The sequence below is a fragment of the Rhododendron vialii genome, chromosome 7a (genome assembly GCF_030253575.1).
Source record: "Rhododendron vialii isolate Sample 1 chromosome 7a, ASM3025357v1".
In the NCBI taxonomy this organism is placed as follows: domain Eukaryota; kingdom Viridiplantae; phylum Streptophyta; class Magnoliopsida; order Ericales; family Ericaceae; genus Rhododendron; species Rhododendron vialii.
Window position 1 is genome coordinate 17,161,823 of NC_080563.1, and position 16,786 is coordinate 17,178,608.

General features: G+C 41.5%; 1 protein-coding gene and 1 non-coding gene across 2 annotated transcripts; one reads left to right on the forward strand and one right to left on the reverse strand.

Annotated features, from left to right (window-relative positions):
* Positions 1-1,233: 1,233 nt before the first annotated feature.
* LOC131332724 (uncharacterized) lies at positions 1,234-4,858 on the reverse strand. Its single transcript, XM_058367020.1, has 8 exons — positions 4,202-4,858; positions 3,499-4,117; positions 3,154-3,454; positions 2,874-3,042; positions 2,518-2,714; positions 2,273-2,366; positions 1,965-2,194; positions 1,234-1,867 (listed from the first exon to the last, which is right to left on the reverse strand). The coding sequence occupies exons 1-8, from the start codon at positions 4,856-4,858 to the stop codon at positions 1,234-1,236; spliced, it is 2,901 nt and encodes a 966-aa protein (XP_058223003.1).
* Positions 4,859-6,145: 1,287 nt separating this feature from the next.
* Positions 6,146-6,251, forward strand: LOC131334991 (small nucleolar RNA R71). Its single transcript, XR_009202385.1, has one exon. It is a non-coding gene; the product is annotated as a small nucleolar RNA R71 (small nucleolar RNA).
* Positions 6,252-16,786: the final 10,535 nt, after the last annotated feature.

Sequence of the window (16,786 nt, forward strand, 5' to 3'; positions counted from 1 at the left end):
ACAACCGGTATCCTAGGTTTATCAAAAGAATTGGACTCGGACAAAGCTCAAACATGGATCAGAAGTGACAATATGTGGTTTATTCACAAAAACAATGCCTTGTATCATTTTCCAAACACACCTTAGCCTCCTTTGCAATGTATAACCGGAATCAAAAATACCAAAGTATGTACAAGAGAAGAAATAACTCTATGCTACGGGTACGATAAACAAGGAAAACATGGGATACGATAAAAAATGAATCTCCACCCACCCTACATGCTTAACCGACTTAAATGCACTTAGAAATTTGTTCCACACGGTTCATGTATATGCTAACGGGACGAGCTGCATAGAATTTCAAATGGTGCATTCACACCGATAACCTTGCTACAAATGAACACAAAACAAGCATATACAAAGTACCTCAATACATGGGAAGATTTCGCAAAAATGTTGAAAAATTTCCATGCAAAAGCTGACAACGCAAAATATGAACATAATCTACCCCCTCAACTTGAAATATGTAGTGTCCTCAATGCAAAAGACAGTAAATAAGGAGAGGGAGAACAAAAATGTACCGACGGGGTGGAATGGCAACCACCCGATACCTTAACCAAGTTGGAGGATTTCTCATCATTGCTGCCGTTCGTCATCGAAATCGCTTCCAAGGCCCACCCTTTCGGAACCTCCATCGGAACCATAGCTAGTCGCACAATGCCATCGCCGGAGCTTTCTTGGTCTTACAACCGCGACACATAGTCGCACCCATGCTTAGGGCTCCTGAATGCCTCACTCACCCCCGCTTTTAGGCCCAAACTATCAAGGCTGGTGCGGTAGCGTGTTACCCTACAAAAGACTTAAGAACCAACTACCTACTAAGAGACAAATGACATTAGTACTACCGGCTCGGGATAGCCTGGCAACAAAAATATTATGGACAAGTATTTAAAACACCAAATCGTCACGTGATTAAACGGGTACTACTTTTCTCCGCATGTTTCGCTTAAGGTGTCGCAAAGCAATAGAGACACGACAACTTAGGTGAAACATAGGTGGCTATACCGAACCACAAAATAAATGCCCTTACTAACCGGAGCTGGGTGCACGAACCTTATTTGAATAGCGGCGTGCGAAGCTATAAACCCAAGTCAATGATGGGTACCTCCAAAGAGGCCGGGCCTTCCAAACAATTAAGTCCAGAAGTACGCAAAAGCTCCCCGTGGAAACATTGTTTTTTTTTTTTAAACTTCCTCAAAGCAATGGATCATCCACATACACCGGAGCGACTAAATCCTCCGTGATCTCATCATGAGCAAAATTTTCCAAGAATGGCTTTAACCGTTGACCGTTAACTTTGAAAACATTTCCATTGGTGGGATTGACAACCTCAATTGCCCCATGGGGGAAAATGGTTTGCACAATGTAAAGACCAACCCAACGTGACCACAATTTGCTCGGAAGAAGAACTTTCTGACTGAAGTCAAAAATTTTCCGTTGGATGTTCTTATCATGGAAATCCTTCACCTTAGATTTGTAAATGTTCGTATTATCGTATGCATCCCTCCGGATTTCTTCTAATTCATTGAGTTGGAGATTGCGATGCGCGCCGGCGGCGGGGAATCGATAATTTAAAGCTTTGATGGCCCAATAGGCCTTATACTCCAACTCCACTGGGAGGTGGCATGCCTTACCGTATACAAGCCGATAAGGCAAAGCGCCTAGTACGGTCTGATATGTGGTACGATATGCCCACAAGGCATCGGTCAAACGGAGTGACCAATCCTTGTGATTTGGATTAACAGTTTTCTCTAAAATGCGTTTTACCTCACGGTTCGCAAGCTCGGCCTGGCCATTGGTCTGAGGGTGGTATGCATGCGATGGACACCTTATGCGTGATCCCATATTTCTTCATGAGTGCTTCAAAAGGCCGATTACAGAAATAAGAACCTTGATCACTTATAATGGCCTTTGGTGTCTCGAACCTTGACAAGATGTTCTCCTTGAGAAATTCCAGCACCACCTTGTGATTGCTTGTCTTGGTAGGGATGGCCTCCACCCATTTCGAGACATAATCCACCGTGAAGAGGATATAGAGAAAACCATAAGACACCGGGAACGGCCCCATGAAATCAATCCCCCAACAATCAAACACTTCAACGATAAGGATATTAGTGAGGGGCATCATATTCCTCCGAGTCATTGCACCCAATTTCTGGCAAGCTTCACAAGTTCGACAAAAGGCATATGCATCCTTGTGAAGTGTTGGCTAATAAAAACCACATTGTAGAACCTTGCCAATAGTCTTGGTATGGGAAAAATGGCCACCGCACTCCTTGGAATGGCAAAATTGCAAAATCCCTTGTTGGTCCTCCTCCGGAACACACCTTCGAATAATAAGGTCCTCGCAAAATTTAAACAGATAAGGGTCATCAAAGATGAATCTTTTCACCTCAATAAGAAAACTGCCTCCTATCTTGTGCGCTCCAATGGCCTGGTAGTTGCCCCGTTACAAGGTAATTGACAATATCAGCATACCAAGGGCTCGAAGACACAGCAAACAACTGCTCATCAGGAAACGTGTCGACAATTGGAAGATTGGCAATCTGATCCTCAAACTCAAGTCCGGACAAGTGGTCGGCGACCACATTCTCTACTCCTTTCTTGTCTTTGATAGTGAGGTTAAATTCTTGGAGCAACAAAATCCAACGGATTAACCGAGCCTTCGCGTCTTGCTTTGCAAAAAAATACTTGAGGGCTGCATGATCGGTGAAAACCGTGATAGGAGTTCCCACCAAGTAGGATCAAAATTTGTCGAAAGCGAAGACGACTGCGAGCAACTCCTTTTTAGTAGTTGAATAGTTCATTTGTGCTTCATTCAGTGTTTTGCTCACGTAGGAAATAACATAAGGATGCTTGTCCTTCCTCGGGCAGAGAACGGCTCCCACAGCATAATCATTAGCGTTGCACATCAATTCAAACGGGAGTTCCCAATCGGGAGTTTGCACGATGGGAGGGGAGGTAAGGCTGGATTTCAATTTCAAAAAGGCTTCCTCGCAAACACTGGTCCATTCAAAAAGAGCATCCTTGGAGAGAAGATGACACAGAGGATGCAAGATGGTGGAGAAGTCCTTAATGAACCGTTAGTAAAAATTTGCATGGCGTAGAAAAGACCGAATGTCCTTCACACCCTTAGGCATCGGAAGATTAGCAATCAAGTTGATTTTTGCTTTGTCCACCTTTATGCCCTTCTTTGATACAATATGCCCCAAGACGATGCCCTGTGTAACCATAAAATGACATTTCTCCCAGTTCAGCACAAGATTCTTCTCCTCACATCTCTCCAACACTTTCTCCAAATTGAGCAAACAATACTCAAAAGAGTCCCCGAAGACCGAAAAGTCGTCCATGAATACCTCGACAATACGCTCCACCATATCACTGAATATACCCAACATGCATCGTGAGAAAGTTCCTGGAGCATTGCACAACCCAAATGGCATTCGCCTATAGGCAAACGTCCCATAGAGGCAAGTGAAAGTAGTATTTTCTTGAAATCCAAAGAGACCGCAATTTGATTGTACCCCGAATAGCCATCGAGGAAGCAATAGAAAGCATGACCTGCTACACGCTCTTGGATTTGATCGATAAACGGGAGAGGAAAATGATCCTTGCGAGTGCATGAGTTGAGCTTCCGGTAATCAATGCAAACACGCCAACAGGTAGTGACTCGAGTTGGAACAAGTTCATTATCAGCATTAGCCACCATCGTGACTCCGGATTTCTTAGGAACGACCTGTATCGGGCTAACCCATTTGCTGTCAGTGATAGGATAGATGATGCCCACGTCCAACAACTTTAAGACCTCCGCTTTGACCACCTCTTTCATAATCGGATTTAAGCGGCATTGGGGTTGGCGGGAAGGTTTGACGTCATCCTCGAGATAAATATGCTGAGTGCACAATGAAGGATCAATTCCTTGAATATCAGCAATCGGCCACCCAATAGCCTTGGTACGCCGCTTTAATACCTTCAAAAGTTGAGATTCTTGATGCTCATCCAACAAAGAAGAAATCACAGCGGGAAATGTTTCATCGGGCCCAAGGAAAGCATACTTAAGAGTATCGGGCAAATCCTTCTACTCAAGTTTCGAAAACTGCACGCTTGAAGGGAGAGTCCTGTTAGCTAAAGGTGACAACGCTTCAAATTTCGGAGCTCATACATCCGTCCCACAAACATCTTCAATGTCAAACAATGAATATAAATACTCCACCTTCGGTAAGTCTAGAAATGTTGCCTCTTCCGCGGTAAGGCAAACTTCCAACGGATCCTTGTATAAGATAGTATCGACATGCTCTTGGACCAAAGAATCAATAAGATTAACGTCATGGATACACTCATCATCCCCCATTTGGCTGCCGATGTTGAACACATTCACCTCCATCTTCATGTTGCCAAAAGTGAGGTTGAGTAAACCATTTCGGCAATGGATAACGGCATCGGCGGTGGCTAGGAATGGACGCCTAAGAATGACCGGGGTTGACGTTGACATTTGTGAGGTAGGTAAAGGGCAAGTATCCAACACAACAAAATCCACAGGATAGATAAAATTGTCCACTTGTACTAGTACATCCTCCACCATCCCTCTTGGGACTCGAATGCTTCTATCGGCCAATTGAAGGGTAACCGATGTGGGCCTCATCTCCCCCAATCCAAGCTGTTCGTAGATGGAGTACGGAAGTAAATTTATACTAGCCCCCAAGTCAAGGAGAGCTTTCTCGATTTTTGTTCCTCCGATTGTGATGGAAATAGTTGGACATCTCGGATCTTTATACTTTGGAACCACATTGGTTTGGATGATTGAACTCACTTGCTCCATCAATAATACCCTCTTGTGACATTCAACTTACGCTTTTGAGTGCATAAGTCCTTAAGAAATTTGGCATAGGTAGGGATTTGCTTGACTGCATCCACCAACGGAATATTGATCCTTACTTATTTGAAAAGCTCGTAGATCTCAGACTTGGTATTGGCATGGACCGGAGCTTTCAATCGTTGGGGAAAAGGAGTCGGAATTTTGGAAACAGGGCCTTTGGGTTCTTCCTCTTGCGGTTTTGTCAGTTGCTCACCAGCAGGAGAGGGCTCCGAGGTTGGTGAGTCAATAGGAACTTCTGGCGCTTGCTCAACAATTGGCATAACCCGTGGCTTGCTAGGCTTGGGAACAATGGCAGTATCAACTTCCTTGCCACTGCGTAATGTTATAATAGACTTGGCTTGCTCGGGACTAGGAACCAAAGAGCTCCCCACAAAATGAGTTCCGTTGGGATTTGCTTGTGGTTGAATCGAAAGCTTCCCCTTTTCTTATTGAAGAACCCCTACCATATTAGTCAACTTCGCCATTTGATTCTTGATTTCCCTAAGTGTTTGAGTGGTTTGCTCATTGAGGGACGTTTGGCTTTGCATGAAAGATGACATAATCCTCCAAAGATTGCTTTTGAGGTTGGAATTGATTTGGCCCTTGAGGAGGTCCGGGAGGTGCAAACCTCAGAGGTTGTTGATGTTGAGAGAACCTTGGCACTCCTTGAGATTGAGAAGGCTGGAATGCTTAGTGTTGTTGAGATGGTAGAACTTGTGGTGGTCCGGGAGGTTGAGAATCGCTCCACCGGAAATTAGGATGTATCTTCCATCCCCAATTAAAAGTTTGAGAATAAGGGTCAAACCATTGATTAACGGCATTGACTTCCAATGGACCGGTCCCTTGGAGAATATCCTTAACGGCGGGGAGCATTTGACAATCTCCGGTAGCATGACCTACAATTCACACAACACATAAGTTTCCTCCGCCTTGGCCACAGAGGCCACCCCAGCACCTTTGTTGAGTTGTAAAGTTTCAATTTGGCGGGAAAGCTGGGCGACCTTGTGGGCTAGCTCATTTTGCTCATTCAATTGAAATTTACCGGAATTGCTCGGGACTGGGTTAAACACATTCTTTTTAGAGGGGTCCGAACAATCCCAGTTTTGAGTTTTTTCCGCTAATTCCTCAAAATAGTCCCACGCCGCTTCAGGGGTTTTTGCCATAACTCCACCAGCACACATGCTATCCATAAGGTGTCAAGTACTTTGGAAACATCCCTTTAACAAGTACTCAACCTTTTGAAAAGTCGGTAGGCCATGATGTGGGATGGAGTTAAGCAAATCCTTGTACCTCTCCCAATATTGATAAAATGATTCCCCTCCTTTTGTTCAAAATTTTGAATTTGGTTCATGAGTTCTTTCGTGAGATGTGGGGGAAAAAATTTCATGTAAAATGCCTTTGATAAATCTGCCCAATTTGCCAAGGATTGGGGCCTCATGTTATTCAACCAAATCTTGGCTTTGTCTTTCACAGAAAACGGGAAGAGTTTAAGCTTTGCGGATTCAAGCTGAGTGGGCGTGGACACTATTGTGGATACCAACTCCTCGAATGCCCGCATATGAGTGTACGGGCATTCTTTGTCTTTTCCATAAAAAGAGGGCATCATGTTGATGTGATGCATTTTCACGGTGACAGTGTTCTCCGTGGTTGCGGCTGGAAGGACAATAGTGGGCCGCGGCGTAGCACGGGCCGGATTCATATAGTCACTCATGGCCCTTTCGGGCACAACCGGCGGCATCTCGCCTTTCCCGTTTTCGGCCATTCTTTCTCGAGGAGGGGTTCTTACAGAAAAAGGGTTTTTTCGGGTGGTGGTGTCCTTGCTCGAACCCGATAAGGAGTTTTAGGTCGAGGAGGAGAAAATGATCTATGGAGCCTTTTGGAATTCAGACTCCGAAAGTCACCACGATGACCACCACGCATACACTTCAAAAACCCCTTCTCGAGAATTAATGGACAACAAGAATAAAGTAATCAGACAAGAGGGGCTATGCCGCCGCCTCAAGATGTAAAGACAATAAACGAAAAGGTGATTTATACTTACTCCAGCTTCGTTACACCTCACGTTTGAGAGGCTTAAGTTAGAGGTATCCACTAGATTAAATACAAATCACGCAAAGTAAAATGAAGCGAGATACTTACAATGATTTGGCGAACCTCCAAAATAAGCTATAAAAGAAAACGTTCCCCGGCAACGGCGCCAAAAATGCTTACGACCTTATAAAGTGTGCTAGACTAAGTATGCCCCAACCGTAGGGCTAGGCCGATTGGAAGCATAATAAAATCCGGAAGTCCGGGGTCGAATCCACAGGGAACGCATCCTTAACTTGTTTCAGAGATTAGCTTGTGTAGAGGTTTTAGCGTTAGGGCCGCCAACCAAACTTTGGCTTTGAGACGGCCAACTGAAGGATTTAGTTAACTGGCTACTTAACCTAACTACGGCTTTTTAACCAGAGATTAAAATTAAAGGGTAGGTTTAGGGATAATCAATACCCATAACGCAAAGGCAAGTTCGATTCTTCTCTTCTCAACAAGGGTGTTAAACATGACTTGGGCTTTTCGGTTCAGTCTAACAAACACAAACAGGGACATAGCTCAAAGCATCAAATGTGGCAGATAACTTAGCCCTTGCCTACACTTGATCAAAGAGATTAACACCTCTACGTTTTGATACATATAATCAGCCCTAAATCATGTTTAAGCTAGAAAACGGGATTTTACAAGAGAAAACCGAGCCACACCATTGGTTACGGGATGTTAACCATCCCACAACCTAACCCTACTATACTAATCACTCATATTGAAAGAAGACATTGAATGAGCAAGGGTAAACACAAGGTGGGAACTAAACATCAATATTACCTGAAATAAAGACAAGATCCTTGAAATGGAGAGAGATTCTTACAACTTTAATGAAACACACCCACCTCAAAGCCCAACAATCAAAGCTCCTTTATGAGAGAATGAGAGTTGGTGAGAGGATGGAGGTAGAGAGAGAAAGAGCTGGGTCTAAATGTTATCACATAAACCTAAAAAACGTGAAAAGGGGATAAATATAGTACCCCTTTTTAGTTACAAAAGAAAAAGAAAAAGAAAATAGAAAACTGCAGAATCAGGGGATCGCCTACCGGTAGGCACTGACCTTCTACCGGTAGAACAACTGCAAAGAGAAAGTTGAGTGCTGAGAAGATTGGGTTTCAACCGGTAGGCTCCGGCCTCCTGTCGGTAGGTATTGGTCGATTTTTCTTGTGAACTTTCTGTTGGAAATTTGAACCGGTAGGCAAAAACTTACTACCTGTAGGCATGGGTTTGTACCGATAGGCATTGATCACCTACCGGTAGGAACTCCGAGCTGGCAGCCTCTCATAGCATCTTCATACTGGACTTGGTCAAGCTCTTCGGGGCTTTGACAAGGCTTCCCCGGCTGCAGTCATTGCTATTTTCAGACCCCTCGGGTCCCCGATCAGAGATGGAGTAAGCTCATGGCGTAAAATCCGCCTTATTTACGTAGAAAACCTGTAAACACCAAAAACGCATCTTCCGCGCAATAACGTTCAAAAACATAGAGTTATGTGCGCGAGCGTGGCAAAAATGAGCGAGATAAGTCCGATTATTTACATTAAAGTGGGCTTATCAGTGAGAGTTCAACTTTGCATTGCATTGTTCATCCCTTCTCTCTTTCTCCGGCCCCTTTGGTTTTGCAAACCTAACATTCGGCAATAATGAATACTACTACTATAATTTCAGCGAACTGAATACTACTACTATATATAATTTCTCATTGCTTTTACTTGTGTTCTTAATTGTTTAATTTTAGCTTCCTAAATCAGTTTTATTTTTTTCCTTAATTTTGATGTTAAGATTCAGGTCAATAGATTTCGTTTGCTGTAATTGTTTCATAGGAGTAGCTGTTTTCATGGATCGGGGATAGTTTTCTCATTATTGTTTTTCGTTCTGCAAGAGTATGTTTCTTTCGGAGACCCTTTTTCTTCTTCTCATAAAATGAGGCTCGCCTTGATGAAAGTAGTATCCCTGACTTCCTTGAAATTGTATTCCCCTCCCCGAGGTTTATAATTGCATTGCAATTTCCTCCTGTTAGCTGCTAGTTTGATGATGTTAAGTGTCAAACTGTACTCCCACCCCCCCAGTACCTATCTCTTACAACATGTCGATTAGAAATCGGTAAGACCAACAAACAACCAATACGCAATGAATAATCAAGGAAAAGTAAAGACCTATTCTTGCTTAATATTGAGTCCTTCTACGGGGGAGTAAACTGATGGGGTACCAACTAGTTGTGGGGTCCACATTGGGATCTGTTTATACCATATTTTAGAAAGATGGTCATTACTAATTGATTGGGCTAAAAAATGACACGTAGCAACGGTTAATGAGCTAATTTGATTACAGCTTGATAATGACAAAGTATCAAATGGACTGATCAACTAGTCAAGAACGTGCATCATAGTCAGGGACGCGTGGCAATTGGACAAAGGACAAGTGAAGCATATCTAGATCGTGGAAAGAGGCAGTTGAAGATGAAGCACATGATGGAATTTTCTGTCAAAATAACTACCTCACCTAGAACATGGAAAAAAATGAGGATAGACAAGAGAAGTAACCGCTTGATTCAAATTGAAGGAGGAAATTCTGTCGAGTTTGAATTTCAAGTCAAAGTAGCAGCCTATAAATACAAGAATCGAAGACAATAAGGCCCCACTCAATCGCCCAAAGGTTTTTACTTTTTATCTGTACTTTACTTTCCTCGCTCTTGGAGTAGCTTGTAACGTAACTGTCTACTCGACTGTGTTCTCACTATCGATCGACTTCTACTTTGGAGGATAATAAAGTCCTTTTGTTGTTCTTCTTCCATCTCCATTCACTTCCTCAAGTTTGCTTCCAGAGAAGTCCTAAAATACGGCAATTAAGGAACCAAAGTCCACCACCACAAACATCCACATTCTAGCAGTTCGAACATCCTCCTTGAAGTTGTATTGCCCTCCCCGAGGTTTATAATTGCATTGCAATTTCCTCCTGTTAGCTGCTAGTTTGATGATAACAAGTGTCAAACTTTACTCCCACCCCCCAGTACCTATCTCTTACCGCATGTCGATTAGAAATCGGTAAGACCAACAAACAACCAATACGCAACGAATAATCAAGGAAAAGTAAAGACCTATTCTTGCTTAATATTGAGTCCTTCTACGGGGAGTAAACCGATGGGGTACCAACAAGTTGTGGGGTCCACTTTGGGATCCGTTTATACCATATTTTAGAAAGATGGTCATTACTAATCGACTGGGCTAAAAAATGACATGTAGCAACGGTTAATGAGCTAATTTGATTACAGCTTGAAAATGACAAAGTATCAAATGGACTGATCAACTAGTCAAGAACGTGCATCATAGTTAGGGACGCGTGGCAATTGGACAAAGGACAAGTGAAGCATATCTAGATCGTGGAAAGAGGTAGTTGAAGATGAAGCACATAATGGAATTTTCTGTCAAAATAACTACCTCACCCAGAACATTGAAAAAAATGAGGATAGACAAGAGAAGTAACCGCTTGATTCAAATTAAAGGAGGAAATTTTGTCAAGTTTGAATTTCAAGTCAAAGTAGCAGCCTATAAATACAAGAATCAAAGACAATAAGGCCCCACTCAATCGCCCAAAGGCTTCTACTTTTTATCTGTACTTTAATTTTCTTGCTCTAGGAGTAGCTTGTAACGTAACCGTCTACTCGACTGTGTTCTCACTATCGATCGACTTCTACTTTGAAGGATAATAAAGTCCTTTTGTTGTTCTTCTTCCATCTCCATTCACTTCCTCAAGTTTGCTTCCAAAGAAGTCCAGAAATACGGCAATTAAGGAACCAAACTCCACCACCACAGTCATCCACATTCTAGTAGTTGGAACATTTCTCTGTTGATCATCGACAACAAATGAAAAATAGACAAATAATTTTGGCTCTAGAAGGAGGGCCACATTACTGATTTGGAAGTAATGGCTCACCTATTGGTTCAGGTTTTTGCTTACGTTTTGGCAAATCCACAAAATGACTTAGCCCAAGAATTTTTGACTCTAGTTTGAAGGTTGATTGCACCAAGACAGGGAGAAATCCCTTCTTCCAGTGGTTTGCCTAACGACAAGAAAACTCCAGAAACTTCAGTTATGCCTGGGGGGCATCCTCAACCGCTATATACTAATCCTACTTCTGAATCTCTGAAGGGAGCGAATCGAATTCCATTAGGGTCTAGTCAACCTAGGCCAAGCCCAACAAGGCCAACAAATTTTTATCAACCAGTTCCAAATTGTAACGTCCCTGATTTTTGGTAAATAAAAATTTCGTTAAAATTTGAATTTTTATTTTTAATTATTTGGTTTCTTTTAAAAATTCCTTTTTAATTCTAATAATCCGTCATAATTAGGTTTGAGACTCCTAAATTATATTTCTTGGCTAGAGATTCTACTTAGCAAGTATAGTTAGATTCTAACCAATTAGTTGGAGAAACCTAACCCTAGATGAATATTTACCCATTGGACAATAAAAGTTAGGAAAACTTTTATCCATTGGACAATAGAAAACCAAGATTTTCTATCAAAGATATTTTGTGTTAGATTTGAAAAAGTTCTCATATATAGTTGTATATAGACTTATATACACATGCCTAAAGAATATTTGGTTATTTTAAATATTTTTCAAATATATATTACCTTATTCTTTTTATCCATTGGTCAATAAATGCAAGGGAATATGTTATCCATTGGATAATAAGTTAGTCTTCTAGCTAGTACTAGGATTTATTCAATAAATCACATCCTAGATTTTCCATGTGATTATATCTTTAAAGATATGTATATATGTACCTTATAATATATTACCTTAAGATACTCTAAGTACATAATCTAGTATTATAATGGAACATGTGCCTATTAGGTTATTTTAATAGGAAATTTTGACCTTATAATTTTTTATTGGATACTTGGAAATCTTACTAGATTTCATAGTACTATTACATATATACTTGGACATGTGTGTGTGTGTGTGTGTGTGTGTGTGTGTGTATAATAGTATAATAAGAACATGTGTTTAATAGATTTGTTTATTAGGAAAATCTTGGCCAAGGAAATCTTAGAAGATTATATAGTACCTTAAGTACATTCTTATATATATTACTTGGATATGGAAGTACATATATATATATGTGTGTGTGTGTGTGTGTGTGTGTGTGTGTGAGAGAGAGAGAGAGAGAGAGAGAGAGAGAGGGAGAAAGAGAGAGGAAGAGAGAGAGAGAGAGAGAGTGGATTGTACCTTGCCATCTTCCATGATCTTCTTACATCCTTTCAATCTATGGTTATATATTTCTCCAAGCAAAATCTATCTTCCAATGTCCTTTTATGTTCTTTTAATCACCAAATCTTGTACAACCCCTCATTTCCTCCACCAATCTTTCCAAAATCAAATCCAAAGTACCAAATCTAGCCATGCAAGCCTAGAACTAGGTGGGAGATGTGCAAGCAACCCTTGACCTAACTCATCAAGCTTTCAATCAAGCACGAAAGGTGAGAAAAAGATGAGATATATATATAGAGAGAGAAAGAGATTCGGGTGGGAGAGGGAGAGAGGAGAGCCTTGGCCTATAAATAACAAGCTTACCCAAGTCATTTCTCACACCTTCACTCATTGCTCCAACTTCTCTCTAGAATTTCTAAGCTTTCCAAATTCCAAAGTTCAAGTTTCTTGAGTTTTCTTGAAGTTCTTGAGAGTTACCACCAAACCACCTCCAAAAACCACCCATAGATTTTTAAAGTAGTCTAGTTTAATTAGCAAAGTTGTTTCTAGGAAGAGAAAACCCATCTCTCTTCCTTTCGAAGCACTTCGGAGCCGTTACGCCGTCGATTCACAAAACTGACAACTTATTCTCAAAACCGACCAACCGCCAAGAAGAAAGGTAGAATCCCTTGTCCCCTAACTCCACATATAGTGTAGAACCATATGTTGAAAAATAGAATGTCCTTACTCTCTAGTTCAGAGTATAAAATAGAGATTCCTTTAACCGTTTTCTCTAAGTATATAAGGTTATATATTGCTTATAATGTTTGAAATGCGTGATAGTAAGTAAACTTGTTTGGTAATGGTGGTATGAACATGTTGAATAATTGATTCTTATTTCAATAAACATATATTGTTTAGAACTTTCCACAAAAGAGGAAAGAACGATTTTCGAAAGATAAGACTTTATCGTTTGATAGAAGAATTAGTATTTTGATCTTTAGGATAGTTATGAGCATGTACACATGAATTGCTTGCATTACTTGTCTTGTTGTAAAGCATAAGTGATTTTCACTCCAAAGGTGTCCGTACATGTGGCGTTATGCTTTAAGTTGTGATATGAGCATGATAGAATAATATAGAATTGGATGATCTTGCTAGTTTAGTTTCAAGATTATAATGAATGATTTATGTTTATGTTTATGAAAAGTCCTACTGTGGAGTCTATGCATGAAAACATGACACGAAAATCGAGAAAGTTAGAAACATAACATCTAGGGTGTGGTTAATGAAAAGGGCGTGTTTTGAAAATGTGAAATGTTTTGAAACTGTAATGTGGCCGGACGTGGTAGCCCATTGTGTGGTGTGTGTTTTGTGTGCCAATGGGAACCCGGTGCGGCGGAACCATTGTGAGGATTCTCGGGAGACCGAAACGGCAGAACCGAGGTTGGGTGTGTGGCTTGGTTATCCGCGGAGAGGAGCCAATGCAAAGTGTGCCAATGGGAGGTGCGACGGAACCATTGTGAGGATACTCGGGAGACCGGAACGGCGGAACCGAGGTTGGGTGTGTTAAAAAAATGATTTTGAAAACGTTGATATGGTTATGAAATGTGGAAATTGGTGACACGGTCTACGAGGAGTCGCGTAGGAGAAACTCGAAAAATCATGGACACCAATGTTAGTTGAATAGTGAATGCGGATGTGTCATTGTTAACTATTTTGTCGAATATGTATGAACTATCTGCAAAGCATTGAATTTATAATCGTTTGCTCATAAGTTAAGGGTTAGTGGGTATGAGTTACTCTATTGAGCTTTTGTAGCTCACGGTGTTACCTTTGGTGACCCTGACATATTATATTGGTGGCGACGCTGGTATAATGTGTCAGATCTTATAGATGAACAGGGTGAACTCTACACCTTGAAAGCTTTTGGAGCCGAGGAGTTGGCCAGGATGGAGGAACAAGCGGAGCAGTTGATAAGAACCCTAGTTTCCCCCTCCTTTTGTTGAATAAAAGTACTTTGCCAGACTCCATTTAATTTTCAATGAAATTATCCTTTTAACGTTCCTAAAATTCGGGGCGTTACAATTTGGTATCAGAGCTTTAGGTTCAAAACCTCGGCCATGGTAAGAACCGTAAGATAGTGGACCATTGCACAAACGAGAATTGAGTTTAAGTTTACCGTCCCAAATTGGGTGGAATTCTGACAAAACAATCTTTGGATTGAAGCAAGGTGCAGGAATTGGTAGTACCACCGAGCTGGAAATTACCGAACAATTAGATGATGACTTAAATCAAGGATCGAATGTGGGACTTAGAAACTCGAACGTTTTCTTTAGAGTTAATGAAACTCTGTTACTAATTGAGGTTGAAACCTTTCCTTGTAGATGAACCACCTAGTTAACCTATTGGTTGGAGCTCACTAACTTAAGGACGCCATAGAACTATGACAACTCAATTGAGAATCCCAACTTTATTGTCGTTGTACTCGCAGAAAAATGAGATTTCATTGGGGTGCAGTAGAATACCCCTATTCCCGTGGAGGAAGACCCTTGGTTTCCTGAAATGTTCCCAATCCTGTATGCCTTCTATGGATTCTTTGGTGCCTTACCTCCGATGGAGAACTTTAAGGTTGGAGTAAAAAAGGAAGAAGTTGATGGTGGTAAGGATGCCAATGAGGTGACCGAGGAAGAAGACCTGTTAGGAAAAGGAAATCTCGAAGAGAATGAGACCCCAAAAACCGAAGAAGCCAGTTAGGTGTACCTTAGATAGAGCTAGTAACTATTGTAATCCTTCGGTATGTAGGATGTTGGAAAGATTAGGATTGCCGCTGTTTGTTTAAAAATTCCCTAAGTTGTACTCTTCCTATGTTGATAATAAAAGGCTTATTTCAGTTACTACTTATTCTTATATGTTTCTTGATCACTATTTATGTACACGATTATCATTGTCCCTACTTGCCATTATAATAGAACTCTATGCTTATGATTATATTTTTTCTGCTTATCTATGAAAGTCTTGCTTATTGAAAGAGTACTGTTGCATATTTCTTGATAAATTACTTTCGACTTTTGAAAGAAACACCATTTGCGAAAAGAAAATTTGTTTTAGTAGACTAAAACCCCCTTTTCGATTTCCCCTCGTAGATGGTGAATGCGCGCCACAGATTAGGATACAAAAACGGAGAATCCTCTAACGCAAACCCCGACCTAGCCCAGATCATGCAAGTGTTCATAATTGCCTTGAACGCTAACCGCCAAAACCAAAACCATAACGACAGACCCATGAACCGAACTCAAGCAATGAACGAGTTCTGCAAACGCCGACCCCCTACCTTTCACGGAGATACCAATCCCGTTGTGGCCGAGACATGGCTAAACGAGGTCAAAATGACCCTTAGAACCCTAGGGATCACCCAAGATGGAGATTGTGTGGCCTTGGCCACATACCAACTGAAAGGAGAAGCCCGCTACTGGTGGGATCTGATGGAGGCAACCCATGCCATAGCCACCATGACTTTTGACGAGTTTGAAACTCTGTTTCTTGACAAGCGCTTTCCCACGCCTCTTCGTTTGGCCAAGGAACAAGAGTTTCTAAACCTGAAACAAGGAACAATGACCGTTACCTAGTACGCGGCCAAATTTGAGGAATTATCCCGTTACGCCCTAAACTTCATGCCGAACGAGGACAAGAAGGCTAGGAGATTCGAGTGGGGACTAACGATTGCTCGAAAGGCTGTGGTGGCTCAAGCTTTTACCACCTATGCTGAAGTCGTGAAGTGTGCACTCCGGCTAGAGAGTGAGGAGACTGACTTCAAAACCCGATGGAGGAAGGCAAAAGGCAGCACCGGTGGACCAATCCGAACCCAATCACCCAACAACAACCGTGGACCCTACCCTACCAGACCCTTCACCCTGTCACAAAACAACCAACCCTGGAGGACTGGTATATCCCCGGAAGTGGTGAACTAAAGAGAGGTGGTCGAGATATAGCTACAGTTCAGTATGTCAACTGCCAGGCTATGGGTCACTATAAATGCGACTGCCCCCAACTTCAAAGAGAAAGGAATGAGAACTTTGGAAATCAGAAAGCTTAAAAAATCTGGATCGGCCGGTTTTGTGAGACAAAACCTTGGAGGACCATCGCAGCAGCAGAATGGGCAAAACATGAAAAAACAGCCCATTGTAACCCAACAAGGCACTGGAGGGTGTATCTTTGCGCTGCAGACTGAGGAACAATAGCAGGATCCTGCTGTGATCCAAGGTACGCTACTATTATAGTATCTGCGTACAAGCCTTGTTTGATTCTGGGGCATCACATTCATTTATCTCTACTACCTACGTAACTGCACTAGCACTAGAAACAGAACCTCTAAGTACTCCCTCCGTCCCATAATATTTGTCCGGTCCGCAAAACGGAGACGTAAAAATAATACAATTTTTGTTAGAAAAGTTAGAAAAAAATTCAACAATTTACTAGATCTTGACGAGTTCTTTTAACTTATGAAAAAAATTTGAATTTTTTCTTGAAAGAAATACATTATTTTATAGTCCCTGTTTTGCGAACCCGACAAATATTATGGGACGAAGGGAGTACGAGTTTGAAAGTAACATCACTGTTTG